This window comes from Manacus vitellinus, unplaced genomic scaffold (assembly GCF_001715985.3).
Source record: "Manacus vitellinus isolate BGI_N305 unplaced genomic scaffold, ASM171598v3 scaffold_84_pilon, whole genome shotgun sequence".
NCBI classification, from domain to species: Eukaryota; Metazoa; Chordata; class Aves; order Passeriformes; family Pipridae; genus Manacus; species Manacus vitellinus.
This window is the reverse complement of record NW_021940840.1, coordinates 336,976-350,244: the sequence shown is the minus strand read 5'-3', so window position 1 is coordinate 350,244 and position 13,269 is coordinate 336,976. Positions and strand designations below refer to the sequence as shown.

The following is a 13,269-nucleotide window of genomic DNA, read 5'->3' as shown; positions in this document are numbered from 1 at the left end:
CCCTGTGTCTGTGTGTGCCGCTGCCCCTGACCCTGTGTCTGTGTGTGCCGCTGTCCCTGACCCTGTGTCTGTGTGTGCCGCTGTCCCTGACCCTGTGGCTGTCCCTGCCCCTGTGTCTGTGTGTGCCGCTGTCCCTGACCCTGTGTCTGTGTGTGCCGCTGCCCCTCACCCTGTGGCTGTCCCTGACCCTGCTGCCCTGCACCCGGAACTCGGGCAGGACAAGGTGTCCTTGTTTTAGGATGGTGTTCCCCAATTTAGCCCCCTCACGGCTACTGCGAAAAATTAACCCTGTCGTTCGCCAAAACCAGGACACAAGGTGACCCTGCAGAAGAAATAGCGGCAGGGCCAGCCATGGCAGGGACAGTTGTGTGGTATCATGTATGTTTAAAATCACTTTATAGCCAAATACTGGGTTTATTTGCAGCATATCACCTCGAGGAAGGTGCAGGTTTTCAACTACTAAAGCCACGTTCTTAGAATATTCTGGTACTTCTCTAGGGAAAGGGAGACAATATCGTCCCAACTCAACTCGAAGGGACTCTGTAAGAACCAGATTATTTCACAGACCAGGCAAGGAGGATGAGTTCTCCATTTCCCCACTATCTTACTTACAGAATAACCTGCCTAAATGAATTCTTCCCATTTCCAGGCATTTTGTTATCTTTTAGATAAAGAAATGTATTTTCCTCCTCCTCATCTTTACCCCATTATCAGTCCAAGCAATTCAGGTGAGAATACATCCCTCACCCCCCGCTTCTCAGTTCCCCCAGCTCTGGAAATGTCAGTCTGACCGGTTATGATGCTTTGCCCAGCTAGTAGGGGAGGACACTGTATTTCCTGAGTACTTGTGTTTTTCTAGGCCATTTTCTGGTCTCTTGCCAAAGACCTTTTCCCTAGTTCAGTTGACAACAGCTGCAGGAAAACTCCTTCCGGAGGGAGGAGTGAAGACAGAACAGTTTCACAACACTCACACAGGCCAGGATTGGTGCTGCTGTCGGGTGAGGAACGGTCTGTAGGTGAGAGCTGTTGGCGTGACACGCTCAGGGCTCTGCTGAATCATGTTTGCCCGTCGCCTGCCCTGGTGGAGATCCAGTGCCACCATCCAGCCCTGGCAGTCGGGTCACCTTCTGCCTCGCACCAGGGACAGGTGCCAAACACCGAGTGTTAAAGGAATCAGCACGACCGGGGGGCAGGAGCAGCCGGTCAGCGCGCAGCAGAAACAAGTGTTAGAAGATCTGGAAATGCCCCTTGTGAGGAGATCAACGGAGACCCTCTTCCAAGAGCAGCCCAAGACTGGGAACCCGTACTTGGAGGATACTTTGCTTCGGAGTTACTTGAAAACTCACCTTCCTCCCAAGGTCTGGCGTGCATGTTTGTGTTTCCGTGTGTACCCACCACAGCTCCGCCCAGCTGCTGTTTCAGCCTGTGAATTGAATGTTTCTCTGAACCTTTGAGCATTTAACTGGGGGGAATTTATCAGCTTTCTTTAAAACTAATTATGTTTGAGGGCAGGAGTGACAAACAGTGCCACGACATAAACGGCAAGTGGCTCAGTGGCTCCCGTGACTGGGCTGGGTGTTGCAATGTTGTTGTGGGATTGTCGGTGTGGGTATTTGTTTTCTGGTTGTCTGAAGAACAGAATTTCAGAGAGAAGTTAAAAACTAAGGTGCCTCCAACCTCTGCTGTGCTCTTCCACCTCTCTTCCCCTGGGAAGAGGGGCTTTTAAGGAAATTCTTAAGGAATGGGGCTGTTCTCAGCTGAGTGCTCGAGCGGGTACAAAGGCCCCTTGTGGTCTGCTTGGTCTCAGCACAGGCCAGTGGCATTTCCGGGTTGGTTTTCAGCCAGAAAAGACCCTGTACAGGTTTCAGGGGTGCAGGTGGTATGGTGATACCCTGAACTGTGGGTTTCTGTGCTTTGAGCACAGAGGAACCCCTGGGAGGAGGCAGCTCTCCTCACCCCAAGGTCCACGTTGGTTTCCCACTTTTCAGGGACCCGTTCTCATGGAGCAGTGTGTGACCTCTCTCCATGATTTATCGCAGCAGAAGCTGCAATGACCTCTAAAGCCACTGGGTGAGCAGAGGGGAAGAACGTGGCTTTCAGTGAGGCTCTGCCCTCCTCTGCTTTCCCTCCATGTCTCGCAGGCACCGGGTGAGAAGAGTGTGGTGGGAGCAATGGGAGCTTGCTTTTGTCACAGCTATCCCTAAAGACAGGAATGAGGCCTCCCTAAGCACCACCATGGCCTTCTTGCCGGAAGAGAAGACGGGAAAGGACGATGCCTTTGAGCAACCGCAAAGACCCTGCTCCTAATCTGCACCTTTGGAAGAATCACAGTCCAGGTCTCCCAGAGAATAAAAGGATCAATGCTGTGTTTCAGCGAGGCTGAGAGCTGCCTCCACTCCTTCCCCAAAGAGAGAAGAGCGGCTGTGAAATCTCCCAGAGCAGCATCTCCCTTTCATTTCTGCTCTCGGTCCCCGCGGGGCAGTGTTGCCTCGCTGCTGGAAGGGAGAGCCCCGGCTGCTGTCTGCAGCACTGGGAGCCGGCTCTCCATGGGAACACCTTCCTGGCCAGGAGAGCAGCAACCCCCGAAGCTCTGGGTGTCCCACCGAAGCAGACACCACGTTGGAAGTTTATTCCTGTTGTACTATTCAGTGGCGAACACAAAAGTTTTCCTGGAATGGCACAAAAGATTTCTTCCTTTGTTTGAAGGTGATTTCAGGAGAACACAGAACGAAGCACCTGCTTTTTCTGAGCATTGTTGTCAAGAAGGATCTACCTGGTGTTGATTGGCCTGAAAATATGTCCTTTACTATAAAGGGTCACACTCCTAATGTGCAATAATTTGCACATTTCCAATATATTCATGCCTGGAATATCAAGGGGCAGATTAGGGTGAAGGAGATCACCCAGCAGCCTCAGCCCTGACCCTGATGGTTTACAAGTGTCCTGTCCATATCCCAGTGTCTGTTCTTTGGAGCACTCAGGCTGCTGTGTGTGATGCTCAGCAGTCACAAACACAGGAGTTTTGATTTTGTTCTTTCACCTTGGGAATAAACACATTTATTTGTTTATTGGGCAGGTCAGTGGTTTGTCAGGCTGTGTGTGGTCAGGGCATGAGGGTTTTTAGGAAATATGGACGAGCTCCCTGTAGTGTGAACTCAAACCAAGAGATCTATCTGGTAGGCTCATGCTCTTCTGCCCACAAAAAAATACCAGGTAAGCAGTTCAAAGGTTCTTGTGCTTCAGGGATCAGCAAAGTCCATGAACTCTGGTTTCCGGGGTTATGCCTTGTAAACAACCTTCAAATGATAAGCACTGGAGGTGCACACCCATCCCAGCTGGGCTCCAACAGCAAACAGGGCTGTGGTGTGAGCTGGACCAGCTGACAGGCTCTTGTGCATGGTTTGGGCTTGTTTTGTGATTTTTAACACTCTTTCACCATTCACCTGAAGGAAAAGTGGCTGGTCTGAGGGTGGAGACTTCCAGAGCAGCACCTGGACCAGCTCCATGTGTGTTGGGTCCTCATGACTTGTGCAGAACAGCAGAGTGCTGAAGGAATCGATCACACGGGACAGAGCTCAGTGGAGAGTCAATGTGGGGGGGGCAGGAAAGGAAGAAGCTGTGTTTGCATTTCATCAACAGCACATTAATGGGGTTTATAACTGCACTGTTTTAGGTACAGCAACTATGGTATTCACCTCCTTCATTGTTTTATTGAGGAGGGAATGAGTGTCTCTCGAGGGGCAGAGGACAGCAAACAATACTCCTCTGATGGAAGCATATCAGGTGCTTCCCTGACCCCCAGTACAGCCTCGGATGTGTTTATGCTAATGAGGGTCCAACAGTGCTGGAGGTTGAGTCCTGTTGGCCTGATTTTAATCTTCTCTAAGTCAGGTTATTTAAGGCTGGGCAACTTCACTCATGTTTTCCACAGAGAGGGAAGAGCACTTGCAGAAGGCAATTACTGTCACCTTGAAACAGGAATGTGAGGGAGTTGGAATGAGTCACTCCTCTGTGGTGGGTGCTGGTTTCCCTCCATTAACTGTGGACAGACTGCTCTGTTCTGGTCAGCCAAGCCCAGGGGAAACAAGGGCACATGAATTCTTCTCCAGGGTCCTGTAGGAAGCTGGATGCAGGGTGGGAATTTGAATCAAGACACGTTGCCTGCCAAGCTGAGGATGAAATGATTCCTCCATCCCTCCTTTCCTAACCTGACAGGCAGGTAACTGCTAAGCCCAGCGAAAGTTTTCCTGTACAGAGGAAGGCATTCCAGTTTTGGCAGCCCTTCCCCTGGCATTCTTCTCCAGCAGTAAATCATGGAGTGGCTGAGGAACCTCTGGAGACCGTCTCATCCAACCCCTCTGCTCATGTGCATCGGTGTCATTCTCAGCCCTGATACTAAAGCACTTCTGCCTTTTGTGAAATCCAGACATGCTGCCAAAAGTAACTTGAAAAAATGATTTTGAGGGCAAAAAGAGAAAAAGTGTCAATGGAGCACAGCTGTGCCAGCAGAGGCTGAGGGAGAAGCAGTTGTGCTGTGTTACAAAATGCAAGGAAGGGCCAGGTGGCAAGAGACCACTGGCACTGCAGGACAACATGGGCAGTGCTCTGCCTTTCCAGCTGGGACCGAGGCTCCTGCCTTCCAGGGTTGTGCTGAAGGGCTCTTCTTGTTGCTCCCTAGGTACTGGAGGAGGTACATCAGGACCTGGAGAGATTTGGAAACCGCCTGCTAACCAAGATCCAACCCCTGGGATGGGAGTGCGAGTTGAACCCCCCGGTGTTCCGGCAGTTCGACGCCTGGGGACAGCGCGTGGATCGCATCGACACCTGCTCGGCCTGGAGGAGGATGAAGGAGATCTCGGCAGAAGAGGGGCTGATTGCTGAGGCCTATGAGAGAAAATACTCCAACTGGAGGTAACTGGGGGAGAATGGGAGTGACTCAGAGCCTTCCTGGTTATTCTTGGCAAGGTTTATCCAGCTGGTTGTGTAACGGGTAACAGATGCTGCCCGGACACCAGCTCAGCTCCTGCTGTCCCCAGCAGCACTGTCTGTCCACTGCAATGTTCCACTTCAACAATGATAGGCCAGAACTAAAGGCCTACACTTGATCATAATAATCTTTGATGTCACCTTCCTGATTGTGGGGCCTGGCAGTTCCCTGCACTGCTCCAGCTAAAGCAGCTAAAGATCTGATATTTCACCTGCAGTTTCATTGTGTTCTGGTCCATGGAGACAGACCCACATTTCTTATTGTTAAAAACTGCACCAGCTGGCCTGGTGCTGGCAGTCCCACTGAGACTGAGAAACTCTGCTGCTTCTCTTCTCTCCTCCTGGCTGGAGCAGTTTTTGCCCTCTCAGAAATGAGTGGTCTGATCCTCACCTGCTCTGGCTGTATTTTTCCCTCTCCTCCCAGTCGAGATGTTTTATCCTCCCGCTGTTGCACTGCTCTGTAACACGTCTGTTCTCTCTCTCTCTCTCTCTCAGCCGCCTGTACCAGGCTGTCAAACTGTACTTGTTCTCAACCTCCTCTGGAGGTTTCAGCTGTCCACTGGCCATGACTGATGGGGCAGCCAAAGTCATTGAGGTATGAGCTCAGCTGGTCCCTGAGGGCACAGCCCACGTCCTGGCAGCTCTGGTTAGAGATGGGAGCACCGGCCAAGGATGGAGGAGCACTGATCCACCATCTGGCTCTGGGCACGGCCCTTGCTTGCTCTGTGACTCAGCTCCGTCCCCCACTGCCTTTGTCTGTTAGTGACAAAGTCTCTGTGCCCACGCCAGGTTTATGTTTACTTACAGCACTGTGTACAGTCAGGCCTTTGCTGCATGTGACACCTGCAACACTGCAGGGAGTTGGAAATGTGTCCCAAGTGAAAGTGTCCAAGGCCAGGTTGGACGGGGCTTGGAGCAGCCTGGTCTAGTGGAAGGTGTCCCTGCCCATGGCAGAGGGTAGAACAAGATGGGCTTTAAGGTCCCTTCCAACCTAGACCATTCCATGATCCTATGATGTTTTTACTACAAGAATATTTGTTTTCCTATTCCTTATGTGGAGTGGCAGTTAGATATATTGAGCCAGATCCATACCTGGTGTAAATTCACCAAGCCACTAAGACTTTCCCAGTTGGAATATTTGGTTCTGCGTCTTAGTGACACCCTTTGCACTCCCTCAGTGGCTGCGTAGGATTCAGAGGAAAATATCCTTTAGGTATCTTAATTCCTAAATTTTAATTCAACAAAAACCAAATTTTAATTCAACAAAAACCAAACCAGCCCAAGGCAGTTACCTCTTCCCAGCTGGTGACATCCAGTGTACATGAACATATGCTGATACCTGGCACATGGGCCGTGTTGGGAGCTCTCTGTCCAGATGTCCAGCGGTGCCGAAATCTGAGGAGGGTAAGGATGCTCAGCACTCCCTTTGTAACACAGGGAACACCTTCTGTGTGCACAGTGCTGCAGCAGCCAGGCAGGAGCTGGCTGGCTCACAGGCTCTCTGCAGCACCTGCAGATGCTCCGCAGTGCAGGACCCCCACCTGCTTCCAGACCGGCTGGTCTGAGCCCAGGACACACCAGGGGCAGTTAAAGCATCTGTCTGATTTCATCTGCTGTGTTATGACCATCTCAGCTTCTATTCCCTCCCCCCAAACAGTCGCTGGGTACTCCCGGGTCTCTGAAAAGCGCTTTTGACCGTCTGACATCCCGTGACCCCAAGAAGTTCTGGACCTCTGGCCAGTGGATGACGGAGCGCAGGGGCGGCTCGGATGTTGGTACGTGCCCTGAGGTGGGAGACAGATGTGGCAGTGAGAACTGAGAAAATGAAGGGTGTGGGGAGCTTACAAAGCCAGGGAGCTGGTTTAGGAATCCTCTGCATAGCTCAGATTTTTAACCAAGAAAATGCCAAGAAAATGCTTCTGTCCACTGGCACAAGCAGAACACACAGGCAGGCACAGACCTGTGCTCCTTGCACAGGTAACACACAGATCTCTAGCTCTATAATCTAAACATTGAGCCACACCGTCAAGTCCATCCCAGCTGGGACTGAGAAAGCATCCTTGGCCTTCAACTTGACTAATGTTAGTTAGTAATAACATTAGTTATTTGCCTACTAACATTAATAATGGGCTATGGAACCTCAGAACTCTGCTGCAGAGGCAGAACTGGGGAAGGGGAGTCTGAGGAAGCTGCAGCTGGTTTTCTGGTTGAAGTAGTGAAAAGATCAGCTGTGAAGTGAAAGATGTGCATCACTGCAGGGCTCCCAGATCTGTAGAGCCCTTAGTGTTCTTGGCTGTGGTAGCCCCTAAAGAACCGGAGGCACTGGATTATGCACGCTGCATTTTTTATCAAGGGTCAATGAAAGAGATTAAAAGCTCACCCATGCTCCATCTTCATAGCAAGAGGTAGCTTAAAAGAGCTGCTGCTTAACCTGAAAAAGCAGCATTGACTGACACAGAAGGTCCCATAAGGCCTTCTGTGAAAGAAGAAATGTTCCCCTCTGTTTCAGCGAACGGCACCGAGACCGTGGCCAGGAGGCAGCCGGATGGTTCCTTTTGTCTCTATGGATTTAAGTGGTTTACATCAGCTGCTGACTCTGATATGGCATTAACCCTGGCCAGGATAGCAGATGCTGAAGGACAGGTAAACCAGTTCTGTTGGATGGCAGAGCCAGGTGAAGGAGCAGGGACATTCTCTTTCTTCCTTGTTTCATCATAATTAAATCCTCATTGTGTGCCTTTCAGTGTCCCCAGGGTTCCAGGGGCCTGTCCCTGTTCTTCCTGAGGGTTCGAGACGAGGAAGGGAAGCTGAACAACATCCAGGTGCAGCGGCTCAAAGACAAGCTGGGCACCAGACAAATGGCAACGGCAGAGCTGTGGCTGCAGGGAGCCAGAGCAGAGCTGGTGAGAAGGGGTTCACCCTCCCCTGGGCACTGGGCTGGCCTGGCACAGCACACACTCCTGGGGGTTTCAGCAGTGATCCCAACTGGAAAAGCTCCCCCCCTTCCAGCTTGTTGTCTGGCTGTTCAGCAGTGGGTCTGTGTGGAGCATGGCTGAGAAGAGCTCAGGAAAAGATGTGAGGGAAGAAAAAAAAGAAAGTCATTTTAGGCTGGTCATTTCCCTAATCCAGATGCACTGAGCCAGCTGAGGTACAGTTTGTGTAATGTGCAGGTAGAGCAAGCAACAGGGACCAGAACTGATCATGCCACCTCTCTGGTCATGGAATCATAGAATCACAGGATGGTTTGGCTTGGGAGGGACCTTAAAGCTCATCTCATTCCACTCCCTGCCATGGGGGCAGGGTCACCTTCCACTAGACCAGGTTGCTCAGGGCTCTATCCAACCTGGCCTTGAACATTTCCAGGGATGGAGCAGCCACACTGTGCCATAGACTTGATTAACATGGGATAGCCATATTTTAAAGCACTGAGGTGCCTGAGGTCAGACAGGAATGGAGTGGAGCCCGTGCCCATCTGTCTGTTGGCACCACTTTCACTTCCATATCCATCCCCTCCCCACTCAGGGCAGTGTGAAAGGCTCACAGCAGCCTTTGTTCCTCGCTGTTCCAGATCTCTGCAGAGGGTCGTGGAGTGGCCTCCATCTCCAACATGCTGAACATCACTCGGATCCACAATGTCATTGGTGCAGTAGCTTCCATGAGAAGGTGAAGGCAGCATGGATCCCCCCAGAGCTGAAGGAGCAGCTTGTCAGGACAAGGGGACTTGGCAATGCTCGGCGTTGTGCTGAGTGACATCTAATGCCTTTGTGGGACAGGTCTGGAAGGCAACAGTGCTGGAGGAGGTTGGGGGTGACCCAGGCTGGGGGGTACAGCTGAGCAGGGTTCTTCTGGTGGGGGTGGCTGGAAGGGAATGCTCAGAAGTGGAAGGTCTGACTGTGTTCTGTCTGTGTTCCCTGCAGGATGATCAGTCTGAGCAGGGAGTACGCCCGCAGGAGGGTCGCCTTTGGGAAGCTCCTCAAGGACCATCCCCTACACATGCAGACCATAGCCCGGATGGAGGTGAGGCTGTTGGGAGCCAAGCTGAACCTGCTGGGAAAGAAAGAGGGCAGAGCTCCTCTGCTGGTAATGAGCACAGCCAGCCTGCTGTGTGCAGCAGTCAGATGTAGGAGGCTCTTCCTGCTACAAAAAAGTGTATGCAGCAAGGGAGTTGCCACATTCTAGTGGGATTTGATCTGATGATAGACCTAGCTTCTCTGATGGACTTGAGGTTATCCTAAGCAATTACCTGGGAACTCTCTTGAGTGGAACACCAAAGTTCATGGGTGCCCCTGCTGCGATGAGCCATGATCTCTGAAACTGGGTCTTGGCATCAGAGTCCAGGCCTGACTCCACAGTCACCTGAACTGCAGTCACCAGCCTCCTGTCCAGGGGTGGTACAGACTCACCCAATTTCCTTGGTAGTTCATGCACCAGGAGATGGGCTGTAAACAGCATTTAAAAATTCTCTTGAGAGCTGAGGGAGAGGGAAAGTGTCAACATCTGTCAAACATAACTTCAAGCTCCAGCTTCTCCTAGCCTGTGGCCAGAACTCCACCTCTGAAAGAAAGGGCAGATCCTATACAGTCCCACAGCACATCTTTACACAGAGGAGCTACAGAGCTCCATATCCTGATGCTTCCCAAATCACAGCTTGCCAGGGAAGTAAGTTGCTCAGCAAGAAATCTGTCACAGACCTTGCAGCTCCTGGTGCTCAGAGACTGACCATCATATGTGTGGTCTCACATCTCTTACCCTTGGAAAGGATGTGGATTTGTGGCCTGGATGACTGGTAGGAGCTTTGCTGAGGCTCAAGCAGCCCTGATGAAGTGGCATTGCCCCTTTCCTCAGATCACAGTGTCCAAGAGCAGCAGCTCCAGAGCACCTTTGATATTCTGTGCTTTGTGCCTTGCCTGGCAGGAGGTCTCTGTCTCTGAAGCTGTGGGTCTGTGCAGGCAGGGGTGGCATTTTCCCCTCGAGGCAGTCCCGTGGCACCTCAGCATGGAATCATGGAATCAGCCCTAGTCCCAGATCCCTGCCAGTGACACCCCTTGTTCTCTGCTCACAGGTGCAGGCGCGAGGGGCGTTTCTGCTGCTCATGGAGGTCGCTCGCCTGCTCGGCCTGGCAGAAACCAACCTGGCAAGTGAGCAGGACCAGCTGCTCCTGAGACTGCTGGTCCCTGTGGCCAAACTGTACACGGGGAAGCAGGTATGGAACAGGCAGTTTGATTAGCCTGGGAAGGGGCTGTGTGGCACATGGACAACCACAGAGCTGGAAAGAGGGCTGAGTAACACAGCCAACATGAAGGGCAGGGAGAGGGGGCAATACCAGCAGGACCTGCAGCAGGTACTGCTCTGGAGACTGGACTTTGTGGGTAGGAGCCTTGTCCCTTTGCTCTCACCTGAGCCATCTGATGGGGACAGAGACAGCCAGCACTGCCGAGGAGTGCTCCATGTGCCACAGGAATGCTGCTGGGGCTCCCCATGTCCAAGGAGGACACAGCCACGGAGAATATCATTCACTGTGAATAAAGAGAAGAGTAGATGTTAAGAGCTTAACATTAGCCTTAACTTCAGGGGTCTGTCCTCTGCTCATGGCCCTCAGCTTACATACACAGAAGCTGAAGGTTAGGGCTCTCCTGGACCAGAGAAACACACTCCCATGTACCAAGCACACCACAGGTACGTTGCCTGGAAGGACTGTGTTGAGATAGACTCTCCTGGGATCTTCTCCCAAGGTCTGGCTGCTCCTGCAGGTCCTCTCTCAGTCTTCATTCCCCAGCTTCTCCTCCTGTATGTAGTGAGGAAACTGCCTCAGGAAGTCAGCAGGGCCCAGTCAGCCCATCCCAGTAGGAACTGCTGTGGGAGGTTTGTTGTTTCCCCTCATGCACTGTGGATCATGCCAGCTCTGCCTTTTGCAGGCTACTGCTGTGGCTGTGGAGGCCATGGAGAGCTTTGGGGGCCAAGGTTACATGGAGGACACGGGTGTGCCAGTCATCCTCCGGGATACTCTGGTAAGAGAAGCTCCTGTGTGTGCCCTAGTGCCCTGCACAGCACTCTGCTTCCCTGCTGAAGACCTGCTCCAGGGGGAACACATCCTCCCAGACTCGCTCCAGGTGTGGCAGCTCTTCCCTCACTGCCTTCCTGCTGAGCCCAACCATTCCCAGGGAGGAGACAGGATGTGTTCCTGGTGCTGGGGTTGTTCCCCAGCACAGCCATGGAGCTGAGCTCCCTCCTTTCCCCTATCTTTGTTGCAGTCACTCCAAAGGCTCCTTCCTGCTCTTGCCCAGCCTCCTCTTTCCCACAGGTTCTGTCCATATGGGAGGGAACAACCAACATCCTGTCCCTCGATGTCCTGCGGTCCCTTGCCAAGAGCCAAGGACGGGTGATGGCCGTGTTCCTGTCCACAGTGCAGGTGAGCCCACTCCAGAAGCCCTGCTCAGCCTCATTTGCCCACCTTGGCAGAGCCTTGTTTGGGGTTCATGCTCCTGAATGAGATTGGCAGGGAATATGCCCAAATTGAAAGTTTTAGACTAGTATTCCAAAGGTGGCTTCCAATTCTGCTCCTTAAATAGCAGGATGCAGGTAGTGCTTGTCCTGGGATCCTTGTGTGCAGATACTTTCAGCTCAGCAGTGAAGAGTTTGGCATTGTCAGAGTCCCTCATGACAGGCACCAAAATAAGTACATTTTTAATGTGAGTCACCCTCCTGAATCCAAAATAATTTTGTGGGTTTGTTCCTTAACTGGAAAATCACCACAAGACTGCTGAATATTGAACCTCACTAGAGCTACCTACTGCATTATGACTGTCTATTTTTATTCCCACTGAAAAGATGGGAAGAGCCAGTGGAATGCCATTGCTGTCTCTCTAGATTTGCCATTCTCTGCCTTTGCCTTTAAAGCTGCTCAGGTGACAGGCCCGAAGCAGCTCAGGTTTTCATGAAGGTAAATGAGCATCACTGTTTCATTGTGTCTCAAAAAGGGAGACAGAAACCAGCCTGGGAGCCAGGATCAGTGGAGCAGAGGGTGTTCTCCCAGAGGTGACATTATTAATCCAGACACAGCAATCCAGATGTACAGCAATCCTGGGCACCTGGAGTTCTGGACTGGGCTGTGTGTAGCCTTCACTTTTCCATCCACACCCTGTGGGAAGGGAAAAGTCTGGGACACTGTGCTCCTGCAGCACTGACAGCTAGATAGGGCTTTCAAGATCCTGAGTAATTCTCCCAGTGGCTGCAAATTCTTCCCATTTCAAACCCCAGCTCAGCTGTGCTCTGTGCACAGCACCCCTCTGACCTCGGGGGATGAGGGTCTCCTTGCCAACCTCTCAGACACCTTTTGAGAAAGGAGAAGTACCTCAATTTGATGACCAAACAAGAAGCCAAATCTCCTCACGAGCAGGACTGAGCACAACTGCTAATGGCAAATGGTCCAGGTGCTGGCAAACAGCAGCTTAGGCTGACACTGCAGGTGGTGGAGCGGAGAAGGAAAAGATCTGGCTCCAAGAATCATTTGGACAGAAGCAGCCTCCACAGCCTCCCATTTAACACCAGTCCAAACAAACCCCCCACCCAGGTGCCGTGCTGATCCCCAGAGCACCTCCCTGCTGCAGTGGGAGGGCCCGGCTGGATAATCAGGGGAGCTCGGGGAGGGCCCTGATGCAGAGCAAGGACCTGCAAAGCAGCGACCAAGTTATGAGATTCATTAATTAACGAGCTCATTACTGTGCTCCCACCAATCACCGTGTGTGGGGCTGGAGGGCAGCGAGCTCTGACTTCAAGGTCCTTAAATTCCAGTAAGTGCCACTGCATTTGCTGTGCACGTCACTCTGAGGCTGCTGCACTTCCAGGGAGAGGGGCTGGGTCGGGCTCAGCTGGGACAGCACTGGGGGTGCTCCTGGATAGAACAGATCAGACGTGGCCAGTTCAAGCTTTTCCCTTATGCCTCGGGCAGCCTGGCAGTGGAACCACAGCCTGGGAGGGATTTCTGCCTGCAGGAATACACTGAGTTTCTACCCCAGAATGAGGGTTTCACTTACAGGTGATAAACAACCTCTATTTTGAGCTCCAAGTGTCCAAATTTTTTCAGTCTCTGGGAGTCTGGCTCCGTTTGAAACGTCCCTCCCATTCCTGTCTAGCGAGGAAATAATTTAGCCCGTCATAAAGGGATTTTAACTGCCCCAATCCATTTCCTTTTTATTGATGCACACAAACCAAGTACAATGTACTTTATGTTTGTCCATCAAGGCTCTCAGCATGCAGGATTTGTGCCCAATGTCAGACTGCTTT

At 51.9% G+C, this 13,269-nt stretch overlaps 1 protein-coding gene across 3 annotated transcripts in view; it reads left to right on the top strand.

Annotated features, from left to right (window-relative positions):
- The first annotated feature begins 933 nt into the window (after positions 1-933).
- LOC103766418 (acyl-CoA dehydrogenase family member 11) overlaps positions 934-13,269 on the top strand; it is an 18,181-nt gene continuing 5,845 nt past the window's right edge. For all 3 annotated transcript variants that reach the window (XM_018085650.2, XM_018085649.2, XM_008933449.3), the window contains exons 1-11: positions 934-1,358; positions 4,679-4,911; positions 5,482-5,581; positions 6,644-6,761; positions 7,496-7,629; positions 7,731-7,889; positions 8,555-8,649; positions 8,904-9,003; positions 10,049-10,189; positions 10,902-10,994; positions 11,288-11,395. In XM_018085650.2, coding sequence (XP_017941139.1) covers positions 1,059-1,358; positions 4,679-4,911; positions 5,482-5,581; positions 6,644-6,761; positions 7,496-7,629; positions 7,731-7,889; positions 8,555-8,649; positions 8,904-9,003; positions 10,049-10,189; positions 10,902-10,994; positions 11,288-11,395 — 1,581 coding nt within the window. In that variant the 5' untranslated portion in view covers positions 934-1,058. The remainder of the gene's footprint in view (positions 1,359-4,678; positions 4,912-5,481; positions 5,582-6,643; positions 6,762-7,495; positions 7,630-7,730; positions 7,890-8,554; positions 8,650-8,903; positions 9,004-10,048; positions 10,190-10,901; positions 10,995-11,287; positions 11,396-13,269) is intronic.